Below are 25563 nucleotides of genomic sequence, written 5' to 3'. Positions count from 1 at the left end.
CTGTGTTGGGAACCAGCAGCCAAGAGCTTCCATGGAAACTTTCTACCCATGTTAAATAGATTTAGTTGGCAGTTCCTTTTCTGCCCATTTTTAAACTTGTGGAAGCACTTTGCAGTACTGTTTTTTATTAGTGAAGCCACAAGTTTTGCACATTATCCAAACAGAATACCTAAAATGTTGATATTTTCAGCCCTTTCGGGTTAAAACAAGAGAAAATGACAACCTAACAAGAGTGAAAAGTTTGGGTTAGGTGACCTATAGTTCAAAGATGTCCCTGGTCAGGTAGACTAAATAAAAGTGTATTCCCAATTGCTCCAGGACATTCGTGTAATTTACTTGTGAGCTCTCCCTCAAGCCTAGAGAGACATCAGTGTTGAACCACCAACTGAAAGGGGGTATTTGCCATTAGTATGAGTGACAACATTCCATGGCTATTAATTTAGTTCATTATATTTAGCCGATTTGAATAGACTTTTCTAGCAGGTGAGGCTGTCAAAGAACTAAATATGGAGCAACTACAAAAAGTAAATTTGCAGCATGACCATATTATACAAAAAGTATAGGAACTGTTCTAGCAAATATGTTTTAGAAGTCTCTTTTGATAGGCAGGGAATAATTGTCTTTGTCACCCTGTAGTCATGCCATCAAATCTGTTGAGCAAAGTACCGCTACTGATTAATCCAGTAGACTCACCAGTCAAGTCCCCCTAGTTAGAAAATGGAAGAAACCCAGTTAGTCATGTTAATTATTCTGTTGTTACAAATGAAGACTAATACTTTCCACATATTGCGATCCAAGTTACGGGCTGCAGTCTTGGATTTTATAGTTCTATATGAATAGATTCAATTTACTAAACTATTAATCATGCTTCAGAAGAATTAACCTTTCTTGGATGGCAGATCTACCACAAGCCTCCATTGCCACAACCTCCAGATGGCTTACGACCTACGGCAACTCCTCGACTACTGCAAGCCAACAAATTGGCTCTTGCACACCAGACACGCATTTTGCTTTATTTTAGGTTTTCAAGCATCTTAAAATACCCAAATCATCGCTCCAATACACAAGTCAGCTAATGGCCTACAAGGAAATGCTGAAGCTAGTGTTAGTGATGGCGATAGAAATGGACAAGCTTGCGTGTACAAATATACAACTAGAATTGCAAGGTTCACAGCCCAGTTGCATAAGTGGTCGCAACCGTTGGATTGTAAGCAAGGGTAAAAAAAAAAAAACTTCCCACAAACTAGTCAACATGGTCAATTGAAAGCCTGTACAAAACAACCCTGGAATAGTCAAATGCAGCTTTACAGCGGATGAATTAAGCCAAATTGCATAAACATCCAATGGTAAACAGTATACAAATGCAATCAAGGTTGCACTCACACTAGGCCATCTGGCCGTGGCCGTCGCAACTGTGGCCTGGCCACGGTAGGCTCTTGTACATACGCCATAACGTCGCTAGGATCCAAACAATTCTACCAAACCTTAACCAACTAATGAAAAATGGAACAAAACTTTAGCACACACACCCAGTGACTAATCACCTTGTCCAGGGGTGTTCCAACGTGGTTCACCAGAGGGCCTTGTGGACTTAAAGTAAGCCACACATTTGACAGACAGCACCGAATGACGTTAAACTAAGCTAATCTACAGGTTACCAACGCTAGTGCAATTACATGAGCATTTTGCACAATATTTGTACTCCAATGCTACGTAAAGCAGGCTTCTTCAGAAACCCGTAGCCTGCTACATTGAAGGGAAACTAACAAATCCTGACCAAGACCGAAAGATGGCTCAGGAAGCCACTATGGGGCTATGGGGGGGCCCAAAGGGGGCCCCCCCATAGATCTTGTCAGTCATCCAACACCTGTTAAGAAAAACACACACACACATCACAAGATACAAATCAGCAAAGTTAGGTTAACAAATAGCGGTGACATGCATGTCAAGGTGCAAAGAGCAGGGATACTGATGGCTTGTGTCTGAGGAGACAGCCCAAAAACGTCAACATTTAATAAAGGAAGATAACTTTTACTCACTGCGGTGGTCTGTTTCGAAGTGCCATGTTGGTAGCAACATTTGTCTGGGCTGTTCAGTCAAATGCCCACAAAAACAAACACGCAACAACGCATACTTTCAGTTTGTATAAAGTGACAATAGTGATCTGCAATCCAGATCGAAAACTTTCAACCCTCACTAAACTCAACCTCGATTGACACAGGCCGATGCGAAAAGTAAACCAAACCCATTGTGTTCACCTTTGATAAAGGGGTGCGTGACAGGTGATCTCAATTAAGAGCTAATCAGAAAGAACACACTGATCGGCCATGAGTGAGACGTTCAAAACGAGGACGAGGATTTAACGGAATTGTTACCATTCAAATTCAAATTTCTTTATTATTGGATAGGGTATGAGCTCGGGCAGAGAATCTAAACACTGACTGGAACTACTTAGCAGGTGTCTGTGTAGGGCTATATCAGGAGTTAATGCACGCACTGCAGCCAATCAGAATCAGAGTATTCCCCCAGACCGTGGTCTACTCTAAACAATATTATTCACGAGTTATAAACAACCCCTACACATCAATATTAATGATAACCCTGTGGAAATTGCCATAAGTGAGAGACACAATTTCGCACGTTGAGCACACAGTTGTGTGACTCGTTTATTTAGTAAGAGAGAAACAGGAAATCAAAACGTGCTGAAGGTAAACAAATCCCGCATGGGCTCTGACGTCATGAGACGCTCGTAATCCTTAAAAGGGACAGCGATCCCTGAACCACCAAGACAGTAAACGACATGCCTAACACAATTGAAAGAACAACACATAACAAAATACGGTAGGTGAAGTATGTTACACTCACTACAACCCATTAAATACGGTATGATTTCTAGATGTCATGGCAACGTCCGCTCGCGACACTGGACTTGCGATCGAGGCATCGACGCGGACGTTCATTCACATAGCCAAAAACAAGAGAATAGATGGCTAGATAAAATAAACATCAAGACATACAATTCTAAAAAGAACAGATGAAGCAGCTACCCTTTTTTCCTTCGCGGTTTGCCTACAGAGCAGCGCACCTGCATTTAATGGTGTATTGTCACAATTTCTCAGTATCAAAGGTGAAAGTAGAAACGGGTGGCCAAAAGCTGTCATATTGTTAGTTATCACAGACAATTTTAAGTAGAAACGGGTGGCCAAAAGCTGTCATTTGTTAGTTATCACAGACAATTTTCAACAATGAATGATCTGTACGGAGCTCCATAAGGGACATTAGGGAGAACGCTCCCGGACAGAACCTTAGTTTGGAAGTCATGCTTAGTGACACGACAAATAGCCTACTTCCAATTGAAATACAAAATTTAGAAAATAGGCTTACGTGTCCCTGATCACGTTTGAATAGATTAAATAACGTGACAGTGTCACGTATTTTCGTGAGACCATACCCGTACTTCCATGAGTATACTTAAAGGAAGTATACTATCCGCACTTTCTACTACGTTATTTTTTCAGATGTGAGAGTTCCAAATCGAGAACTCCGTGGTGCACTAACCGGAAATTACGATCACGACTGCCGCCGTGGCTCCTCCCCCGCAATAAACATCCCGCTTTGAACGGTGAACTCTATACGCCTAGCAGCTATAAAAACTACTACAAAATGACTCTAGAGTGGCGAAGTCACGCCCCTTCCGGTAGAGCTCACGGGACCTATGAGATCGAAAAATATGAATGGGTGAGAGAAAATAATTATTTTCTGGTCCCAGTCTTTATATGCCCTGGATTACACATATGTTGTTTGTGGATTTAAATGATAATTTTTCATGCAAAGAATACTAAAATTTTTCGTGAAGAAGTTTGTTAATTCTAGGTTTTATGTGAAGCCGCTTTGTTAACTACAGCTCTTCGCTGCTCTCGACGCATATGATATACGTCACCACACCCGCACTTGGAACTCAGCACAGAGATGGCACATAACTAAAACTCTCCACATGCCCCGACTTATAGTGGTTTTCACCTCTTTCTATGCTTTTATCCTCGCCTTGAAAAAAAGTGGTGAAGTGGAGCAGAGATAAATAATTTGCCATAGAGCCTTCACACAGTTCTTCCATAGTTCATAAGAGACATTTTGTCATGAGGAAAAAAGACTTATAGATAACAGGGCTAACTAGGGCTGTCAATCAATACAAATATTTAATCGTGATTAATCGCATTATTGTCCATATTTAACTTGCAAATTGCAAATTAAACGCACATTTTTTAACCCTTCTAAATATATCTTAAAAGATGATTATAGATTATTGATGAGGATTACATTTGTTCTTTTCCACACTTCATGAATAGATCCATGCAGGAGTGTGAGGGTCGCCCCATACCATTTAACAGGGGACTTCTGTCATGTTGTACAATCCAAGTGGGGACCATCTTTTATATTTTCCCTTGTAAACACATTGACAGAAGCAACAGTTGCAGTTCGCAAACACTCATTGAGTGAAACAATAGGCACAGACAGCTCCCTTGCTGCAGTGAATGGAGTCCCCTCTTTGATATGTAAATATCGCTTAAGTATTCAAGTCCCCTCTTGGCAACTTCTTTAAAAGAAATCAAAAAAACACATTTGAAGTTATGTTATGACAAAATAACTTAAAACTAAACTCTGTATTATGTTTTTGTATTTTTTAAATGACCAGAAATAGAGGTCCACACTTGGTCGATGAAAACCGATAGTCCCCTGTTGGTAGGGTAAACGTGTGTGTGTGTGTGTGTGTGTGTGTGTGTGTGTGTGTGTGTGTGTGTGTGTGTGTGTGTGTGTGTGTGTGTTGCTTGCTAGGTTGTGTGTGTGTGTGTGTGTGTGTGTGTGTGTGTGTGTGTGTGTGTGTGTGTGTGTGTGTGTGTGTGTGTGTGTGTGTGTGTTGCATGCTAGGGTGTGTGTGTGTGTGTGTGTGTGTGTGTGTGTGTGTCTACTGTGTTTACATACATGTACACATGTATTTAGTCACATGATTGATGTGTGCTTGAGTACGTACATGTATACATGTGTGTATACGTCCATCCGTCTGTCTGTTGTGTACATAATATACATGTGTTCGGCCATGGGGGTGCCATGGTGTGTGTGTGTGTGTGTGTATGTGCGTGAGCGTGTGTACATACATACGCATGATTTTGTCTCTGCACGTCAGACTAAGCATAGCTGCATCTAGCTACGAGCAACCAGCAAAAAGCTCTTCACAAGTTATACATTTCAAATATATATAATATCAACATGCAGAATTGTACTGATACATGCACACACACTTGTAGGTTTGACACCCTGGTATACCCTGATGATGTATTCAGTGTTAGATGACAGCTCATGTGCTCCATGTGCTCTGTCTTTAAGAGCTGTTCGAAGCACAGACCCTTAACGAGATGCACTGCCACAAGTTTCACGGTTCCCTGTGTGATGTCATTTTTAAAACTATCAGACCCTCCCCCGCACTCAAAACCACCACTCAGTCAACTGAAGCGATATCCCGTCATTCCGTCCTCTCAATCTCCCACTGACACCAGATCCGCTCCGTGACATACACATTCATGGAGGGGAGAATATCATATAGGAATATTTGTCAAATATTTTTAGAATTCGGCCCTTAAGTGAATGACAATGGAACAAAATGTCCTACTTATATTAATGTGTGTGTGTGTGTGTGTGTTTGTGTGTGTCTGTCTGTGGTTGATTGTGTGTATGTGTGTGTGTGTGTGTGTGTGTGTGTGTGTGTGTGTGTGTGTGTGTGTGTGTGTGTTGTTTGTGTTGTGTTGCGTTAAGTTAAAGTTAAATACCAACAGGTGGAAGTAAACAACATCGAGTAACATCTTTCTCAAAATATCTACGGAGCGTGTTTGTTTGTGTGTGTGTATGTGTGTGTGTGTGTGTGTGTGTGTGTGTGTGTGTGTGTTGTGTCAAGGTAATGTGTGATTGAGTAGCTAGAAAGAGTGATCAAGTTAAATAGCAACAGGTGGAAGTAAATGACATCGAGCACATCTTTCTCAAAATATCTTGTGCGTGTGTGTGTGTGTGTGTGTGTGCGTGTGTGTCGGTGTTTTGTCGGTGTGTGTGTGTGTGAGAGAGTTCAGCAGAAACAGGCTTGAATTGTGATTGAAACCAGGGTCGCCACTTGGCAGGTCACATGTTCAGATACTAAAGGAGAGTCTTCACCAAACACACACACACACACACACACGCACACACACACACACACACACACACACACACACACACACACACACACACACACACACACACACACACACACACACACACACACACACACACACACACACACACACACACACACACACACACACACACACACACGCGCACGCGCGCGCACACACGCACGCACCCTCTCTCTACCCTTTCCCTCCGTCCCTTCGCTAACCTCGGGGCCAGTCCTTGGAGATAACCGCGGCCACACTTAGCTCCTCCAATTAAAAAGCCTGTTTGCTATCAGCCCAGCCAATCAGGGGTGTGCTCGTTGTGAATGGGCCATGTCGTTCTCTCACCCACCCAGCGTCACACCACTGCTCTGAGTGTTGGACCAGATGCAAGCGATGACCTATACACTGTGTGCCGTGTAACAAGCTCTTTACCCATGGAACACGCGGGGCCTAAAACTTAGATTGGTACTTATACCTATAGTTATGTATTCCTTCATTCATTCATTCATTCATTCATTCATTCATTCATTCATTCATTCAATACATACATATTCCACCACAGGTGTGTGATGCAAAACCTTTCAATGATGGTGAAATGAAAGTGAAAGTGTTTTTTCATTGATGTACATTTTCCAAATCTCGCCCTTCTTTCCTCCAACTCTTCACAACTCTCACACCTCCCTCCCCGCCGCCTCAATGACCGTGACCCCCCTCGTGATGCTAACCGCCAGCGATGCTAACGCCCCTCCCCCCCCCGGCTCTCGCTCCCCTTGCAGTGAACCATGGAAAGTTCCCCAAGCAGGAGGACTCGTACGCCTTCGAGGAGGACAGCAGCAGCGACGGGCTCTCCCCGGAGCAGCACCACGCCGACGAGTCCCCCGGCTCGGCCGGACCTTCCTCCCTGGAGCCCGTCGGCAGCACCCCGTCCTCCTCCTCCTCCCCCAGCCTGACCAGCCCCCGACAGGTACCAGACCCACCGCGGAAAACACTCCCCTCTCCTCCCCCCCCCCCCCCCCCCCCCTCCGCCGACCCTTAACCCGACACGGACCACCTGACCGCAAGCTTACCATAAATAGATACAAACAAAATCTAGGAATAGTTGCTCCCCTCTGGCTGTTTATTTGCGTAGCCTTTTCGGTTAGCCTCTGGGTGCTCTATGGAGTCACCCCCACCCACCATCACTACCACCAGCACCAATATATCCTTCCTGCGTGGCCTTTGACCTTTAAGCCGTACTCCCCTGTTTATGTTCCACGTCCTCCTCTCTGCGGCGGGTGCGCACTGGAGGTCCTGCCCTCTGGTGGTGACACGGTGAACTGCAGCGCACGAGTGCGTCATTGGTGACCAAGAGACTTCCGCGGAGGAGGCCGAGGGGTGCACGTGTGTGTGATTCCCGCATGACGCTCTGATACACTCAGCTAGTTCTTCCGACCGCATGTCCATCAGACCACAAGACGACCTGGATTCCAAAGTGCTTACTTTGCACTACGGCCATGAAGTCATCATTAGAAGGAAAAACGGTGTGTTTGCAAGGTCTGAGAAGTGAGCCAGAGTAGAACATGATGACAGGCTTTTGGAGATTTGATATATTGTTGTTTTTAATAGTATGGTGGATCCGGCCTCCCACATTCAATTGTTGACCAACAACAAGTTGTTGACTTGTTGCTGGTGGTTAACTAACAATGACTATCGCCCTTTCGCCTTTCAGTTTTCTGTTAAAGCAGAACCATACCCCCTTGCATCATAACGACTCTCTGGGTCAAACAAATGCTATTACCGGTGCACACACAACCTGTGATTGGCTGATATGAAAACCCAGTCAGCTGCTAATTAAGCTATGATGCAGCACACCTGTCCTCTACAGGTGGAATTTATACTGTTTAAGTTACTACAATATATTACATTTAGCCGAGCTAGCTAACCAGTACTAAAAATCTGAAGGTACTAAATTTCCTTTGACATTACTACAGGAGAACATTAAGTTGATCACGTGTAAATTGGTCTGTGTAAAAGAGATTGTAATAAAATCATTGACACACTGGACTCTAGAGGGACTTTGTCACAGCACCTGTACCGAGTAGCTAACATGATTCATATGTAAATATATCTCAACATGTATTTGTGTCCTTTGAACAGGGCGGAGTCACCCGGGACTCATCTGACCCAGGTCAGGAAGAAGGACTATCTGACGCCAACCGCAGCCAGCCCTCCATGCCCTTATCTGTCCCAGCCATCGTCAAGGTCAGGGAGACTTCCACTACGCATTATAACCACCCCCCCCCCCCCCCCCCGCACACACCTACATTCAAGGATGTCTCACACCACACAAGGGGATTCAAATGGCATTGAACACCTTAAACACCACACCAAGCTTTTCTCTACTGTGTTTCAGTCCGACATCGAAATCAAACTAAACGTATGATTTCGTCCTTACCTCATCTCTACGCAGTCCAAGACGTCGGACAAGAACCGCCACAAGAAGCCCAAGGACGTGAAGCCCAAGGTGAAGAAGCTCAAGTACCACCAGTACATCCCCCCCGACCAGAAGGCGGAGAAGTCCCCCCCGCCCATGGACTCGGCCTACGCCCGCCTGCTGCAGCAGCAGCAGCTCTTCCTGCAGCTGCAGATCCTCAGCCAGCAGAAGCACGCCCAGTCGCAGGCGCACAACGGGCACGCCCAGCACGCCGTGCACGCCCACCAGAACCAGGCCCAGATCCCCCAGCGCCAGCCCACCTTCAGCTACCAGCCCATGGCCACGTCGGCGCCCAACCACAAGTACGTGGGGGTATTTGTGGGACTCCGTTCTGTGTTTTCAGAATCCACTGTCTGAGTACGAGCCTTTCAGGTTAAAGGAGCAGTAGAAAGAAAACGTTCCTCTGCCCTCGGCCCTCCACACCATTGGAACAATGTCCACTCAGGCATGCAAAGATCAGCGGGCATGCAAAGAACAGCGTAGATTGGTAGAGGAAGGCAGCCAGGAACCTCACTTTTTAGATCATTCTCCTGATCGGCTGCTAAACAACGAGCTCTGAGTGGTTGTTTTCTGGCCAGCGGGTTGAATATTCTACGACAGTTTACTACACATTCATAAGGCACTCATAAAACTATATTTTTTTCTGAATTTACAGATAGCTGCTGGATTATTTTACAGGAATATTGCCTACTGCTCGTTTGAGTAGAGTTGTGTTCAAGTTCCGATCACTGTATGAGGGTATTGCATGTTCTTTGACACATCAAATAATTTCCCCGGTATTGTGATCCAGATTGTGTCTCCATAATCCCGCCAAAACGGACTCTGACTCCTGGGTCTCTCCTCTCCCCCTCCAGAGGCGACCACCTCACACCGTGCAGCTCCAGCGGGCCCCCCAGCGCAGCCAACAGCACCTCCTCCTCCCCGGTGAAGACCTCGTACCCCAACCAGAGCAGCCTATCCCCTGTCAAACCCGGACCCCTGCCAGCCAATCTGGATGACCTCAAGGTAGGGGTCCCACCAAGGTTTCAAACACCGATAACATTAAGCATAAGTTCCTCCTCCAGGCGAGGCTTTGACCAAAGTAATTGCATCTGTTGAATCAAATCCACCTTCTTCTCTCCCTCTCCGTCTCCAATTCGATCTCTATCTGCCTCTCTTATTCTACCCCTCTTCTAATAGTACCGCTCTCCGTCTCTCGCGTCTCAGTCTACCTCTAATAATAATAATAATAATTATTTATTATTTAGTCTTTGAGCGTCTTTTCTAGACGCTCAAAGACGCTTTATAGTGAAGGGGGGGACCTCACTCACCACCACCAGTGTGCAGCCCCCACTGGGGTGACGCACGGCAGCCAATCAGCGCCAGAACGCTCACCACACACCAGCTTGAGGAGGAGAGTGAGGGAATTAATGAGTCAGGCAATTATACAGGAGGGTGATTAGGGGGCCGGATTGAATGAGCCTGGTTGGGCCAGGACACCGGGGAATCCCCTCCTCTTTGCGATAAGTGCCCTGGGATCTTTGATGACCTCCGTGAGTCAGGACCTCGGTTTAACGTCTCCTCCGAAGGACGAGACCAGATGCTACCCCTACCTCTCTTCCAACACCCCCTCTCTGTCCCTCTCGCCCCTCCAGGTGTCTGAGCTCCGGCAGCAGCTCCGTGTCCGGGGGATGCCCGTGTCAGGCACCAAGACGGCCCTCATCGAGCGTCTCCGGCCCTACAGGGACCAGGGCGTCTGCGACCCCCACCTCCACCAACACCACCACCACCACCACCTCCACCCCGCCTCGGCCGCCATGACCTTCCCCGTGACCCCCGCGGGCTCCCTGTCCCAGTCCTCCTACCAGTCGCCCTCGTCCTCCAGCGGAGCCCCGTCCCAGGGCGGGTACTTCCCGTACCCCAGCACCTCCTCCACGCCCCCCATCTCGCCCGCCTCCTCCTCCTCGGAGCTGTCCCTCAGCGGCTCGCTGCCCGACAGCTTCAGCGACGTGCCCATGTGCTCGCCCGGCCAGCGCTTCGCCCTGCTGGGGGCGTCCCCGGGCCGGGCCCCCGGGGTCGAGGAGGGGGCCGGGGGAGGAGCCAGAGGAGGAGGAGGTGGAGGAGAGGGCGAGGGGACGGTGGAGGCGGAGAAGGACAAGATGCTGGTGGAGAAGCAGAAGGTGATCGAGGAGCTGACCTGGAAGCTGCACCAGGAGCAGAGACAGGTGGGTGACGGTCGGACCGGCTGTTTGCGTCGACAACACGATGGAGTCCCTCCCGGGCTCGTGGGATCCATTTAACATCTGTTTCCCCCCGACCTCCAGGTGGAAGAGCTGAAGCTGCAGCTGCACCAGAGGAAGCGTTGCTACGGGTCGACGCAGGACAACGCCCCCTCCCCCACGGCCCCCCACCCCCTGTCCATGCACCACCCCCACCAGCACCACCAGCACCACCCCCCAGCCCTGGGGGGCCAGCAGTTCTTCGGGGTGACCATCAAACAGGAGCCCATGTCCATGTCGTCCAGCTGCCCTCTCTCCTCGCACAAACCCCTGGAGGAGCTGAGCCACTGCGGGGCCTCGCACCCCAACGCCATGCCCGTCCCCGCGGGGCCCCGGTGCACGGACCCCGGCTCGGCCCCCGCTACCGGCAGCCCCCAGGCCCCGATGTCGGCCTTCCCCAGCCCCCAGCGCTCGCCCCAAAGCCCCCCCAGCGGGAGAGCGCCGGGCAGCCCCCGGTCCTGCTCCCCCAACCAGCCCTACCTGCTGTCCCCTCCGCCACACCTCCGCGACGGCTGCGGCCTGCCCCTCCCCCAGGGCAGGGGGCGCCACGCACAGGTATGCACACCCGCCATCCACGGGACCGTCGCTTGGGACGCACGCCGCTCAGACACGACGATGTACCCATAAGGGCGGCTTCACGTCACGTCAAGCACATTCCAAACCGCCATCTTGGAAGTTTCTGTCCTTTTATAATAAAAAAAACAGCCTGAGGTTATTGTAGACTTTGTTTTGGACAAAAAACACCAAGATGGCGGCTTGGACTTCTTTGGGGGAACTTCGGATCACATGATTGAAACCCTCCAATAGCCATCCTCTGTCTATAGATTGCCTCCTAAAGACCTCTTTGTTCGTCCTGATGTGTTCAGATGCAGCAGAAGAGCGGAGGCCAGCCGCTGAGCTCCCCGTACCCCTCTGATCAGAGAGGACCGCACGGCGCTTTTTCCCCCGGCGGCGGCGGCGACTGTGGCCACGCCCACCGCGGCCACGCTAAAGCCCCCCCGCTCAGCAACCCGCCAAAGGTAACGACACCCCGAGAAACGCCATGAGGTGTAACGTAGCCCTGTGACGTCATTAACACATCCATCTCATCCACGTTCACTCGGTTTTTGGTTGTTTTTTTTCTACTTTTTCCGTTCGTTATCTTTCACGGTTGAGGTGGGCCTTCGGTTGGGGATGTAGTTCTGGTCATATTTCCGCTCTTTGAAACAGATGTTCGGTCTGTTTCATCACGTTCTCTCGTGTGCGTGTGTTTGTATGTGTGTGTGTGTGTGTGTGTGTGTGTGTGTGTGTGTTAGACATGTGTTATCTCACTTCTACGGTTCTCGACGCCAACCCAATCCGAACGTTAAGCATCCTCTTAAAGGGACAGGGTCAGATGTGTTGCTCTTCATTCGTTCACATTCAACGACCCTCAGATGGACGCCTCACCCCCCTGGTTCTACTGGGTGGGCTAACGTGACACTTCTCACCTATGTTCCATGTAGATGTCAGTTTTGCCCTCTCCTCGGCAAGTGAGCCAAACCACAGCCTTCAGTAGCTCAGAATCAGCTGTATGTGACTTAAGACACCCCCCATGCTATGAGGATGCAGTCAAGCAGGTAAATTCAAGTCGTTTAAAACCAAAACAATACAATTCTATAGAATCCTTAGGAGTCGATCTCAATTTTTTTTAAACTGTTGGCGTTGCTTCAACTTCACCTTTTGGCCGCCTCTCTTCCTCCATCAACTCTCTCTCTCTCTCTCTCTTAGTGCATGCGTCTTCATTTCATTTAACCCTCCATACCTCGCTGTGTGTCGTCACCACACCACTGCATTTCTTTCAGACCTTCCGGATGCTAAACGGGGTGCTATAGGGGCTGAACACTTGACCTGGAACATGAATCATGAATCTAGTGTTTCCCAACCCTGGGGTCACCCGAAGTCTGCCAGGGTTTACCGGTGCTGAACGCACATTTTTGATCTCAAACCTTTAATGGTAAAGGTCCCTTATATACGGACAGACTAGCCCTAATGATTTGATTCAAACCACTTCTCACCACTTTACCAGGACATCGATAAAGAGGCAGATATTGATTAGGGTTCAAATGACGTGTTGGGAGGAAGATGGACAACAATGTAAGAAAAACGTCCCCTTAAATGGATGGCACAGGCCGAAAAGGGTTGGGAACCACTGCATTAGAGCGTCACTAGTAAAGTTCATGAGGTCGTTGTTTTGACGAGAAAGTAAACCCACAACTAAGGTCATGGCGTCTCTGTTGCAGCAACTCTCCAGAAGCCAGCAGATGGACGAGCTGCTGGACGTGCTGATCGCGAGCGGAGGTAAGAACATACCCTACCTCGCACCATACTTCGGAAGCAGTCGTTGCGAATGCAAGGACGCGTTGGTTTCCCCCCCCCCTGTGTGTCACTCACCCCTGGCGTTCTCTTTCTCTTCAAGAGCTGCCCGCTAACGTCAGGGACGAGAGGGAGAGCTCTATAACCAAAGTTGTGCCTCACCTTCCTGTGTCCCCAGGCAGCACGGCCCTGGCCCTCCCCCGGTTCCACCGGCACTATGAGCACCCAGGCCCCTACGGCCTCACGGCCGGCCACATGGCCGACGGCCACCTGGAGACCCTGCTGGGGGGCCAGGGAGCCCTGCTCAAGCTGCCCGGGGAGGAAGGGCCGCAGGACGAGGGCGGCGTGAACGGCGACGGCTACGGCGGTCCCCACGACAACACAAACCACCACCACAACCACCACCACCACCACCACAACCACCACCACCACCACCACAACCCGCAGCACCACCACCCCCACCAGGACAAACTGCTGGCCAACCGGGAGCTCATGGACACCCCCGCCCCGCTGTCCCCCGTCAACACCAAGCTGTCCCCCGACGGCCACGGCCTGCCGGGCATGAGCTTCAGCGAGTCCCCCTGGGAGACCATGGAGTGGCTGGATCTGACCCCGCCCAGCTCCGCCACCGCCTTCAGCGTGGCCCCGCCCAGCGGGCCTAGCATCTTCAACACCGAGTTCCTGGACATCGCAGACATTAACTTGAACTCGGCCATGGACCTTCAGTTGGACCACTGGTGATGGCCGCCAGAGCTAAGGAACACCAAGCTAGCCCCATCTGGGGATAGCAATAAGAGCATCAAGCGCTAAGGAACACCAAGCTAACCCCATCTGGGGATAGCAATAAGAACATCAAGCGCTAAAGAACCTAAGGCTAATACCGATGGCCATAGCAATAAGACCATCCAGAGCGAAGGAACACCAAGCTAACCCCGTTGGCGATAGGATTCAGGGCAACAGGTGCCAATAAACACCACTTAAGTGTTAAACTGTAGATATTCCATCTACCTGCAAGGCAAACCAACAGTACCAGCCAGAGAAACTGCCAACTTATACGACATCCCAGCAATTTGTTATTTTTAAAAGGAGATAATTTGCCTGCAAACTGAAAACCCAGAACGTTGAAAGTTCTCAATCAAGTGCCAATTCCCGGATATTGATTATTTTCACATTGAAGTTGAGATATCATATCTTCGTGACTGATGTATCCAAGGAAAAGGTGATTTTAAGGTTCGACGCCATCTTGTCTTGTGGGACAACGTTGCATACAGTTACAAAGCATCAGTATGGCCGTGTAGACACATGAAGGATTTTCTGTGAAGAAGAATGTTATTCCAGAGGCGTATGCAAGACCAGTGTTATTCCATCTTGACTTGAAAACTCCCATTGACAATCAATCGTGCTTTTTAAGTCTGAGTGTATGTTAAATATTACTGGAAAAAAAACGAACTAAAAGTGAGGACAGCGATCTGATAATCACCACAAGGCTGACGAATCAATGTGTAAACATGGGGACTATTCAGACGGTGGGAGCGCCCATGTTACCCGTGGTGTGGGAGAACACACTGTGAGGTTACCATAGTGGCTATGGGTACGTTTTGTAACCACTTTGTATTTCATGTAAATATGGAGGAAAATGTCACTTTGCACCTGTAGCTTAATACACACATGTCACAATTTGCTTGGAACGTAGATAATGTGTAGTATTATTGGTCCCAATACAATGGCTGTGCTGAGGCCTATGACCCGGCTGAAGCAGTTATGATTTGCTATTAGGTTGTTTACTCCAAAATATAACAAAAACCTGATTGTCCTGTTGCCTCAGATGAAGGAAAAAAAAATGAACAACTTCATCTCTACCAATTGTTAATATACTCAAATTGTCTTTATTTTTTATCTCAAATTTCACCTTTTCTTTTAAACCATCACCATGTATATTTATTTAAATATTCATATATTTTCATGTCCTTATAAATGACATTCCTTCTTGATAGATTGGGATTCTTGATTTGTCAAAAATCTTAATTACTTCCCTAGTGTTATGAAGTATGAAGTGTGATCCTAACACTGTTCAAACTAAATTCATTTCTTAAATGTAGAAAGTACAAATGTCCATTTCAAGCACTTGTGAATAGGAAAATGTAATATATTGAGTTATTTACTGTGAATACTGCACGACAGCTTTAAACTTGCACCCTAGCCAATAGGCTGCCTTCAAGAGGTGAGGAACTGCACTCATTGGTCAAATTCAGCCTTATTCAGCCTTAGAAAAATACCTTTGTGCTTTATTGCAAACACCGGCGTGGCTTTAGTGCTGTAAGCACACCGCTCATTGACTCATTGATAAACAAGAATGTACAATTGTTCTTTTTTTTTTTACATTTCTAACGACGTGCCTTAAAACTGTTACGATGACCAACGCTAAACAATGTTGACCAAACAGCCAGTCACTTCCAAAGTGAACCGCCGCCCTAGTTTAAGTGGCTTTCCGTCGGCTCAGTGACAATCCAGCAACGTCCATTCTGTTGTGTGTGCGTGTGTGTGTACTAACGTTGAATCATTTCACTCAACAAACACGTGTTGTTTTGACCATCCTTCAGGCCTGGGCATATATAGTGGACGTTCTTTTTTTTGTGTGGTGGTATTGGTTCGTATTTTGGCACTCTTACCCCCGTAGCAGGAGAGGGAGAGGGCAAATAAATCACATTGTGACAGAAGCTTCCTCGTTGCTTGCCACAGACTTTTGTTACTCCAGTATTTTTCCACACCGCTGTATACTCTAGACAAGAGAAATAAACGTACCACTGCAAAAAAATCCTCCTCCTCGCACCTTTACCCACGAACCATTTATTCCTGTTCAAGTCATTCCTCAGTAAGAACGCTGCACTCTTCCAGTAGTTTTCAATGTCATCTTTATTCTTTTTTTTTTTTACCCTTGATAAAAGATACAATATAATACTCATCGCCCGTATCTTATAATCTAATATGAACATTCTAGTGACTTGCAATTTATACATGTTCTCTTCTTTGACATATTTATATTCATCATTTGTAAAAGGTAGGCTTCCTGTGTCCGCTCACTCTGAAAGGGAGAGCCAAGCACACTCTGAGGATTCTGGGTCATCTCAGATTGCATTGTTTTGTATCAGGGTGACAGAAGTTAAAAAATAAATTAACTACCACAATTCTTCCATGTTCTTTTAACAGATGGAATCATTCTCCAGGCTACAATATATCTCTGTATATTGCTATATTGTCCCAAAAAATCACCAGATATTTCTTCAGTTTACAAGCGAATACAAATCCAGCCTGAAATATATCCACTAATGGTCACCATTTTCCAACGTCATAGACAACCACCCTTTCATTATGAGGAGTCACCAAACCCAGCTGAACCAGGACACATCACACCAAGAGCTCAGCCAATGACAGCCAGTGATAGCAGTGACTTCAGCACCAACTCTGCATTCCCTGTGTGTGTTGATTTTAGAAGTATAGTGTTTGGTTACTCCGAAAAACAAAGTCCATGGTGATTTAATTCTCATAACCGTTACGTTGCAATTTGGAAAACATAAAATAATATTCTGAGTGACTGGTGGGACTTATTTGTGACAATGGAAGGAAAGCAGGTGAAAAGAGGGTTGCTGGTTTATTTAAGACTGTGTGTGTGTGTGTGTGTGTGTGTGTGTGTGTGTGTGTGTGTGTGTGTGTGTGTGTGTGTGTGTGTGTGTGTGTGTGTTCAATGGTTTGAACGCCCAGTGCTGTGATCAATTGAGTGATATCTATGTGAAAGAGGGCCCAGGGTTCGACTCTCGACAGATCCTTCAGCCTTGTAGCACTAGGGAAGGGGTTTGGGGGGGGATAGTGACTTAACATGTTCTATGTCTGTACATATTATTTTACATTGATGTACGAAACCATGCTGATCACACCCACTAGCCATGAGCTCTTCGATATGAAAAGTCAAGACTGTGTCCACGGTGAATCTACGTCATCGGTTTTCAGAGATATAGATATTTATATATATATATAGTTGTTTTTTTTGCATACATTTTAATGAACGTGATTGAGGGTGCCCGCAAACAGAACGACGGGAGCGTGTTCAGAAGACCAGTCTACCACATACATCTTTACATAACCAGGCGGACCCCAACACAAACACACACAATCCAGTGGGCGGCCTCTTCTCGTTCATACGCACACGTCAACATTATGTTTGGTAGGATTGTGTACACTGCGTGTTTGTTTTTTCACTTGAAGAGATGGGCATTGAACTCTAACTGTAGGAGGGGGTTCTTGGGGATCTGTTCTTGCCAGAGGGAGGATCTGTGCCTAGAATAATTTGACACGATCACCGGAAAACGAGGGGGAGGGGGGGGGGAGACTTAAGTGTGCATTTATTCATCATAATAATAATAATAATAATGATAATAATAGTATCATTCTAATAAGGGGAGTAATCTTATTGCACCGGGCAATTTGGGAAGTGTTCCTGTATCATTCTTTGGAACGTGACTGAGGCGCGGAGTCCTCAGGAGTGATGTCGCATCGTCGTGACGACGGCCGCAAGTGTCCCGCGCACAAGCAGTGTGACGCCCGCCTTAGGGACCACCGACCCCCCCCCCCTCCCCTCCCCGACGCCCTCGTCAGTCCACGTACATGGGGGACATGGGAGAGGTGGGGATCTGATCCAGGATCCGGCAGACATAGCTGGCGACGTCCACGAAGCGCTCCTCGTACATCAGGATGAACTGGTGTTTCTGGTGGGAGGGGGGGGGGGGGAACAGGAAGAGAAACAGGAAGTGAGTAGAGCGGATAGGAGCCGCACGTCACGATGCAGAGGATGAACGAATGAACGGCTTAAGGAGACGGTGTGGGCGTGGCGACCGGTGCACCCGGACACAAACAACTGTGTCCCCTGCACTAAGAAATGTCATTAAACGTTCTGGAAAACAGCGGAGGAAGGAGTTTCTGGAGAAGGGTGCTTACCAGGAGCTCCTTGTACTTCGGCCTTTTTGACTCGTCTTTTGTAAGGCTGGTTTGGAAAGTAGAAAATCAAAGAGGAACAAAACAATCAGAAGACAATCCGCATATCAGCTAAAAAGCATAAATGTGAAATGTGCAGAGAGAGGGCGCGGCCAGCAGGGGGCCGCGGAATGCATTAGCGCACCGATGGTCAGTGTGTGCACAGCGTTAGAGTTGGTAATACTCACCATAGGTTAACAAAGTTGATGAACTTGGGGGAGAACTCCCTCTCGTCCGAGCTGCTCAGCTGCGGGGGCTCGCCCTTCACCACCTGTGTGAGCTGGTCGAACACGCTGTTCCACTTGGGGTAGGGAAACCTGCCGGTGGCCAGTTCATACTGAGGACACACACACACACACACACACACACACACACACACACACACACACACACACACACACACACACACACACACACACACACACACACACACACACACACACACACACACACACACACACACACACACCTCATCAGGGACCATATCTCAACTCTCCAAAATAACAGATTTCCTTAGGAATGTTCATCAGACTCTACAAGAGTCCAAGGCGGTCTGTGGAGTGTTTCAGCTCTAGCGGCGTCTCCAGTGAGGCCGCGGCGGTCTACGGAGTGTTTCAGCTCTAGCGGCGTCTCTAGTGAGGCCGCGGCGGTCTACGGAGTGTTTCAGCTCTAGCGGCGTCTCTAGTGAGGCCGCGGCACGCGTCTGTCTCACCAGGGTGATGCCCAAACTCCAGACGTCGGAGCGCACGTCGTAACCCTGCCTGGACGCGCTGGGGTCGATCCTCTCCGGCTGAAAGCACAACGCAGTCCTAAGCATTCATCCCCTCATCATCATCATCATCGTCATGTACAATGCGCCCAGTCTCATGGAGGCTGAGGCCCGTTTGTCCGAGGTCCCGGTCTACTCACGGCCATGTAGGGCCGGCAGCCCGCGTCTCTGGTCTTCGCTATGGAGTCCACCAGCTGCCCGCTGATGCCAAAGTCGCACAGCTTAATGTTCCCCCCACGGTCCATGAGGATGTTGGAGGGCTTGATGTCTACCGAAGAGAGGCAGAGATCACACCACACATTCATGTCACACGCTCCCTCCCTCGGCGTCAGACTAAAGCAGAAGAGGTTTGAGGTCGTACTAGGTGGGGTTACATCGGGACTTACCTCTGTGGATTATTTTCAAGTATTCTTTTAAGTGGTTCAGTGCTTTAACGGTCTGTTGGGGAAAGCACGTGTAAAAAAAAGTCACGATCCATCTATTTCATCCACTGCTCTGACGATAAGCACACCATGAATATGTTTATTGTACAAGAGATTGAATTTCCACTCACTGCTAATGTGATTTTGCCTAGGATTTCCTCCGGAATGACGTCCTCTAAAGCACAATATACATATTTGTAGAATTTGTCGAATGAGGTAGACATAAGCTCCATGCATATCCAACAGTCTCCCTGAAAGAGAGAAATGACATGGGTCAAATCCTGAAAGTGTTTCATGAATGTTTCACACACATGTTCATGTACATTCGAAATACAACACCATTAATGCAACTTAACAAAAATGTTAGTTGTGCTGGTTCAATATAGACAAACAGTGGTGAAAGTATAGGTATTAAAGAGGTTAAAGGCTAACGGAAATTGTATGCATTTGCATTGAACAATCATAAATAATGAATACATTAAACCAGGGATATTCTAACTGGCCCGTGTGATGCATTCCATATACCGATGTTTTGTTTTAATAATACAAATAATATATATTTTTAAGAATATTATAAGTAAATGTAACTATACGTTGGCTATTATGCCATCATAATCAAATTAACCACGTCCCTTGATGAAAACTAATAGTCTAATATTATTTCTAGAATGGTGGGGGTTGAGGTCAAGGAGCAGGACTGACCTCCCGGAAGAGCGCCCCGTAGAACTGGACGATGTAGACACAGTCACTGCTCCTCATCACCACGTCCAGGTCCATCAGCAGCTGTTTCTGTTCCTTCTCGTCCACCGTGGAGCGGATCCTCTGCAGGAACAACAAAGCAACAACGGGTGAAGAGGTGCCGACAGGGCCGGTCGACGTGACGATGCGTGTCCAGGGACGAGAGAAAACTGTCCATCAATAGAGATTCTCCTCCATCGTTCTGAGCAGTGGCTTATTTTGATGTCCGTGTACGAGTGAGGGTTAACCTCAGCACATCATACACAGTACAAAAAAAATAAAGAGTATCCCAAAACAGTTCCCCCTCCCTTCTGGTACATCCACCCTGGGGTTGGGGTATTTCCCTGCATGACATTTCATGATGCGATTGGTCGAAATACAATCGGCTACAGTTCTTGATTCCTGGAGCCGGTTACTCAAAATCTGAATTCCTAAATCCAGATGTGTGCTCTCATCTGCCTCATGAGAGCCTCTGGCCACCCTCCCTGAGCTCCTCACAACGTGAGGAGCTCAGGAGGGTGGCCAGAAGCTCTCATCTGCCTCATGGGAGCCTCTGGCCACCCTCCTGAGCTCCTCACAACGTGAGGAGCTCAGGAGGGTGGCCAGAAGCTCTCGTCTGCCTCACAGAGCCTCACCCTCCACCCTCCAGCTCACCTTGACGGCCATGATCTGCCCGGTGGGCTTGTGCACCATCTTGTTGACGGAGCCGTAGGCCCCGCGGCCAATCTCCCCCAGGTCCCCGAGGTCCTCCGCCGTGAAGTCGCAGTGCTGCTCCCCGGCGATCTTCAGCTTGCCCGACGACTCGATGCTGTGCGTCCGCAGGCGCTCTCTGCTCGTCGGAACCGCGCGCCGAGGACGGGGGGGAGACGGGGGGGGCATGTTGGGGGGAGAGAGGGAGGAATTGCTACTAGCTTAGCAAAGGAGATGACATAAGCGGGTTAAATGTGGTGGACCCAAGCCTGTCCAATGGATAAAGTTTCAAAAGGAAGTGGCTTTAGTTTTTTTTTAAGATTTAAGATGATGGTTTTTATTGTTTTTATTGTAGAGTGAGGTAGACTGGAGGTAATGGGAGACAGAGGGGAAGTCCTGCAGCAAAGGAGCACTGGCGGGAATCGAACCGCGGTCGCTGCGGTAAGGACTGGGCCTTAACGTGCGCCCTGCCCGGGGGGCGCCCTGGGAATGACTTTCGTTTCAACCTCAGGAGCTCCAATCACGTTAAGTGCACAAATGCCGAGACGTCTCAGGCAGCATTGATCGACGATGTCAATTAAATCTATTTAAATCCCTCAGCGTTATAACCACGAGTATATATACATTCAAAGCACAGGTCCTCAGGCAATATAGAACAAATAATCCCTGACAAGTTCCAAGAAGTTCCAAAGATTCCCTCGGAGCGTACTCACATGTGGGGGTTCTGGAAGGACGGCGCCGCCGGGGGGTGAAGGGGAAGCCGGGTGGCAGGCTTCACGGGCGGGTTGGCGAAGTTGAGCTTCAGGGCTTTACGTTTACCTGAGGGGGCGCGGAGAGATTGAGAGGAGGAGCCACCACAACGCAGCACCACCTGCACCCTATTGCGACGTGTGCAACCAAAGCCAAGCCCATGCATCCGTCCAGAACCTTCTGCGATGTACAGAAGCACAATATGCATCTCAAACACAAGCTCTGTGCCCCACAGGTGCAGGGGTTCCAAATGTTGCGGCCCGGCACCACTTTTTATGCCAATCATATGAATCTATGTGCTCTATATGAAATCTGTGGCACTCTTCTGACAAGGCTCGTCAGGGTGGGATGGGCAATGCTCGAAGTAATCGCTAAACTATCCATTTGTCAATTTTTAAATAATTTCGCGATTGATCCCACCCCGAGCCAGGAAGGACTCTTAACAAGCATGCCTCCATCGCAAGCCTACATTGCGTAAGCTGGCACAAGGTTTTACATTGGGAATCCCTGCGTTAACCACTTCCGCGGAAGACGAATGCACTGAACGACACCGTTCTGACTTGGAACAAACAATTTTAAAAAAGAGACCAACGTCACCCAACACTTGACTACCCCCCTCAGCCAATAACAGACAGGTACAAGCATTGAGTCTGTTGTTTTGTCATCCTCTTGTACATGCCCTGTTGGTATACCACCCAAACGCCCTTTAAGCCCAAGTGCAACACCAGGTGGACAGACTCCTTCAGCGTTCAATACCCCTGCATTGGTCCTGGGCTACACAGCAAACACAGACCGCCCCACTACCAGAGGACCACACAGGCTGCTTCAATAGCTCAAAGTGGCCTCCTTTTGTCAATTCATCCCGGGCCACTTCCCTACACAACAGTGTGAAGGGGAGACACATATTTGCTAACCAAAATGAAGGAGCCGATACTGGTGAATGACCGAAAACCACTTTGGACTATTGAGATGAACCCACCAAGGGGAAAGGTGTCCTGCTATGTGGGCAGGTTCTATAGCTTACTTTGGGGCACTCCAGACAGGCTTATCTGAATCCCTGAGGTGAAGGAAAAACAATTTACTAACATCGTCTTCGGGCTTGTGTCACTCAAGGGATAGACAGTGTTGGTCATTTAAAATGACAAACACTCCCGAAATGGGTTCCTTGTTGAAGAATGAATGCATGACGGTTAAAGGGATTCGGTGCTCAATGTCTTCACTGTTTAGTCTGTTTGCACCCATTCATTGTTTGAGGAGGATATATTTAGGAAAAATACATTCGAGTTAATTTTGTATTGCAGAATACATTTTGACCGACCAGAATCCTATGTACCAAAAACTGGAAGGTTTTGAAACCGTTATAAAAGAACATGCAGAGAATATTGTAATACTATACTATTATATAAATACAAATATAATATTAATATACAAGTATAAATACAAACTACAAAAACCATAGGTATCCACTCCACTCATATTTAACCAACATCACAGTAAAACCTGTAGAAATAATTTACGTTGAATACCTGTTTCATTTTGACATCTCCAGCATGTGGTGGAATCTGCAAGGTTTAAAAAAAAAAAAAAAGATTAACGCCAGGTCACACGCAATAGCAATCAGTAGAAATGGAGATACAAGTTCTACTGCGCACTTGTGTGAGTGAATAGATCCCACTGATTATACTGAAAAGGACAGTGGATGTAGATATTATTTTTAACCCACAGAAGATTCACAATGTTTGTACGCCAATCCTAAAATATTTGGTACTTGGGCTTCTTACAACTATATCCACACGGATATTTCATAATCCAAAAATACTAATTTTCTACTTGGGTCGTGTAAAAATATATCCAATCTTTCATAACATAATTTCACCTGAACTAGCCTATACGTATTTGTGGATCTTGTTGAGTCTTGTTCAATGTGTGCTGCAGCTGATCTGTAAAATGTGAATGCCTGCATAGCAAACCGCAGCGAACCGAAGTTGTTACACCCCCCCCGAATACAATTTTCATTGTGTAAACCACAATCCACAACAATTGCATATTTTTTTACTCATGTTTTCTCTCCCTCACTCTCGCTTACATTTGCATTAGTGGCTCACGTAGTTTTGTGAAATGTGTACCGCAGCGGATCTTGATGAGACTGCAGTACATATAACACAGCTGTAGGTGGCGGTATGTGGGTTTAAGTATTGCTGCTTTCTAGTCTTATGATGAAATAAAATGCTGCTAGCAATGAGTTTACAAATTAAGACAAAATTAAATACCTATAGGCTTCCTAAAAACGATCATGACAAATCTGCATTATGGATTTGTTATATGAGGGCGCTGTTGTACTACCGAGTTGATTTCAGAGAATATATATTTTCATTTGAGAGATCTACCCCAGAGTTAGGGGAGAAACACTTTAAATGAGAAATCGATCCGAGTTAAAAGATTATGAATACATTTTTCCATAATATGAAAAACATTAATTTAGCCTGCCGGGTTCAAGCCTTCATATACGTACTATTGTATCCAATACTTCAAAAACACTCAAAATAAAAGATTTCTTGTTTTCATTGTAAAATCAAGCTATGAAACTTCTCTTCTTTTGAGACTTAATAAGTGAAAACAGCATCACTTAAACCTGCCTACCGCCACGTAAAGGTGTGTGTACGTACTGCAGCCACATTCTACAGATCAGCTGCGGTACACATTTGACGCAACTCTACGAGATCCACAAATGCTAATTGACTAGTTATTGTGTCATATTCTGTTCTGTAAGTGAGTGTGGACATATATTTATTTTATTTTGTTTATTTGTATGCATTGTGGATCGGGAAATATTTGTGTGGATATCATTGTACAAAGCAGAAGTATGTGAATTACATTCAGTGTGCTTTGAAATGCATATCGCCATCTACAGGTATTTGCAATGCACTCATCCACATTCTACAGAACGTTTGATTTGACGGATCGCTTCGTTTCACATTGGAAAAATCTGAACAAGCTCCACAAATGCCTATATACTAATTCACATGTTAGATAATGTTCTGAAATTGAGTGTGGATGTATCTTTACAAGACGAAAGTAAAAAGGAATGTGCATTAGTGAATCGGTGAATATTTGTGGGGCTATCATTTTACCAAGCATTTTTACCACATATTTTAGGATCGGGGGGAACAGGCAATGTGAATAATCTTCAGTGGGTTACACATAAGAGTCTCAATAAAAACTTTCATAAGAGAGGGCCTTTCTAGCTGTACACCCAACGTCCAGTGTAGTAAATAGCGATGCAAGGAAATTGTTTTCAAAGCAACAGCCTATCACTGAATACTACCAACAATAAAGGTGTAATGAGTCTGCCAGAAATCTGTGTGCACCAAATACGGTTCAATACAGTGCAACACTACAGGCCGACCGATTGTGCTACAACTCAGGCTACAGCATCACTGCTAACCAGGTAGCCATTTATATCATGGAGCTACAAGCTACGTTTTGCAGCAGTTCCGTTGTCCTATTTTTATTTGTGTGTCATAACGGAGACATCTGCGCCTACCTTGCATGCTACTGCTCACTGTGGTCAGGTTGTGTGTCTTGGTGTGAAAGTGTTGTGGTCCTGCTGTGCTGCTGGGGCTTGTTGAGTTGCTGTTGGGACAGGGAGTCGCCATTGTTGTGTTTGCTTCCAGCAGCGCTCAGGCTGCAATGCAGAGAGCAAACTTCGCCCTATCTCCGGCTCTGAACGGGACACCGCAGCGCTAGTAAGATAAGAGAGGCTCATGAGTTGTAGCGTTATCCCGGTGTAACGCAAAACGATTTCCGGTTTCGAGTCCCTGGAACGAGTTGAATAAGTTCATGACAAGGTAACAGCACCAAGACATGGATAATGAATAGGGAGGTTTTTTCTTACGAATTATTT

General features: G+C 47.1%; 2 protein-coding genes across 6 annotated transcripts in view; one reads left to right on the top strand and one right to left on the bottom strand.

Annotated features, from left to right (window-relative positions):
* The window catches only part of myocd (myocardin), a 31732-nt gene extending 15745 nt beyond the window's left edge, over positions 1 to 15987 (top strand). The window contains exons 3-12 of one of the 4 annotated variants that reach the window (XM_030339815.1): positions 6977 to 7164; positions 8337 to 8441; positions 8650 to 8975; positions 9528 to 9678; positions 10308 to 10877; positions 10977 to 11486; positions 11798 to 11950; positions 12416 to 12529; positions 13193 to 13250; positions 13369 to 15987. In XM_030339815.1, coding sequence (XP_030195675.1) covers positions 6977 to 7164; positions 8337 to 8441; positions 8650 to 8975; positions 9528 to 9678; positions 10308 to 10877; positions 10977 to 11486; positions 11798 to 11950; positions 12416 to 12529; positions 13193 to 13250; positions 13369 to 14006 — 2813 coding nt within the window. In that variant the 3' untranslated portion in view covers positions 14007 to 15987. The remainder of the gene's footprint in view (positions 1 to 6976; positions 7165 to 8336; positions 8442 to 8649; positions 8976 to 9527; positions 9679 to 10307; positions 10878 to 10976; positions 11487 to 11797; positions 11951 to 12415; positions 12530 to 13192; positions 13251 to 13368) is intronic. The other 3 variants (XM_030339816.1, XM_030339817.1, XM_030339818.1) reach the window with 3 other exon arrangements.
* Positions 15988 to 16184: 197 nt separating this feature from the next.
* On the bottom strand, positions 16185 to 25560 carry map2k4b (mitogen-activated protein kinase kinase 4b). 2 transcript variants are annotated; one of them, XM_030339820.1, is made up of 13 exons: positions 25204 to 25560; positions 23186 to 23221; positions 22684 to 22716; positions 21623 to 21728; positions 20874 to 21048; positions 20184 to 20303; positions 19613 to 19732; positions 19446 to 19497; positions 19200 to 19327; positions 19003 to 19080; positions 18479 to 18627; positions 18255 to 18300; positions 16185 to 18025 (listed from the first exon to the last, which is right to left on the bottom strand). In XM_030339820.1, the coding sequence occupies exons 1-13, from the start codon at positions 25313 to 25315 to the stop codon at positions 17912 to 17914; spliced, it is 1269 nt and encodes a 422-aa protein (XP_030195680.1). In that variant the 5' UTR covers positions 25316 to 25560; the 3' UTR covers positions 16185 to 17911. The 2 variants fall into 2 exon arrangements, with proteins under 2 accessions (XP_030195680.1, XP_030195681.1); XM_030339821.1 differs by lacking the exon at positions 22684 to 22716 and having other exon boundaries at positions 25204 to 25556.
* Between the last annotated feature and the right edge of the window lie 3 nt (positions 25561 to 25563).

The sequence above is a fragment of the Gadus morhua genome, chromosome 18 (genome assembly GCF_902167405.1).
Source record: "Gadus morhua chromosome 18, gadMor3.0, whole genome shotgun sequence".
NCBI classification, from domain to species: domain Eukaryota; kingdom Metazoa; phylum Chordata; class Actinopteri; order Gadiformes; family Gadidae; genus Gadus; species Gadus morhua.
Note: the sequence above shows the minus strand (reverse complement) of the source record. Positions and strands in the feature narration are given on the sequence as shown.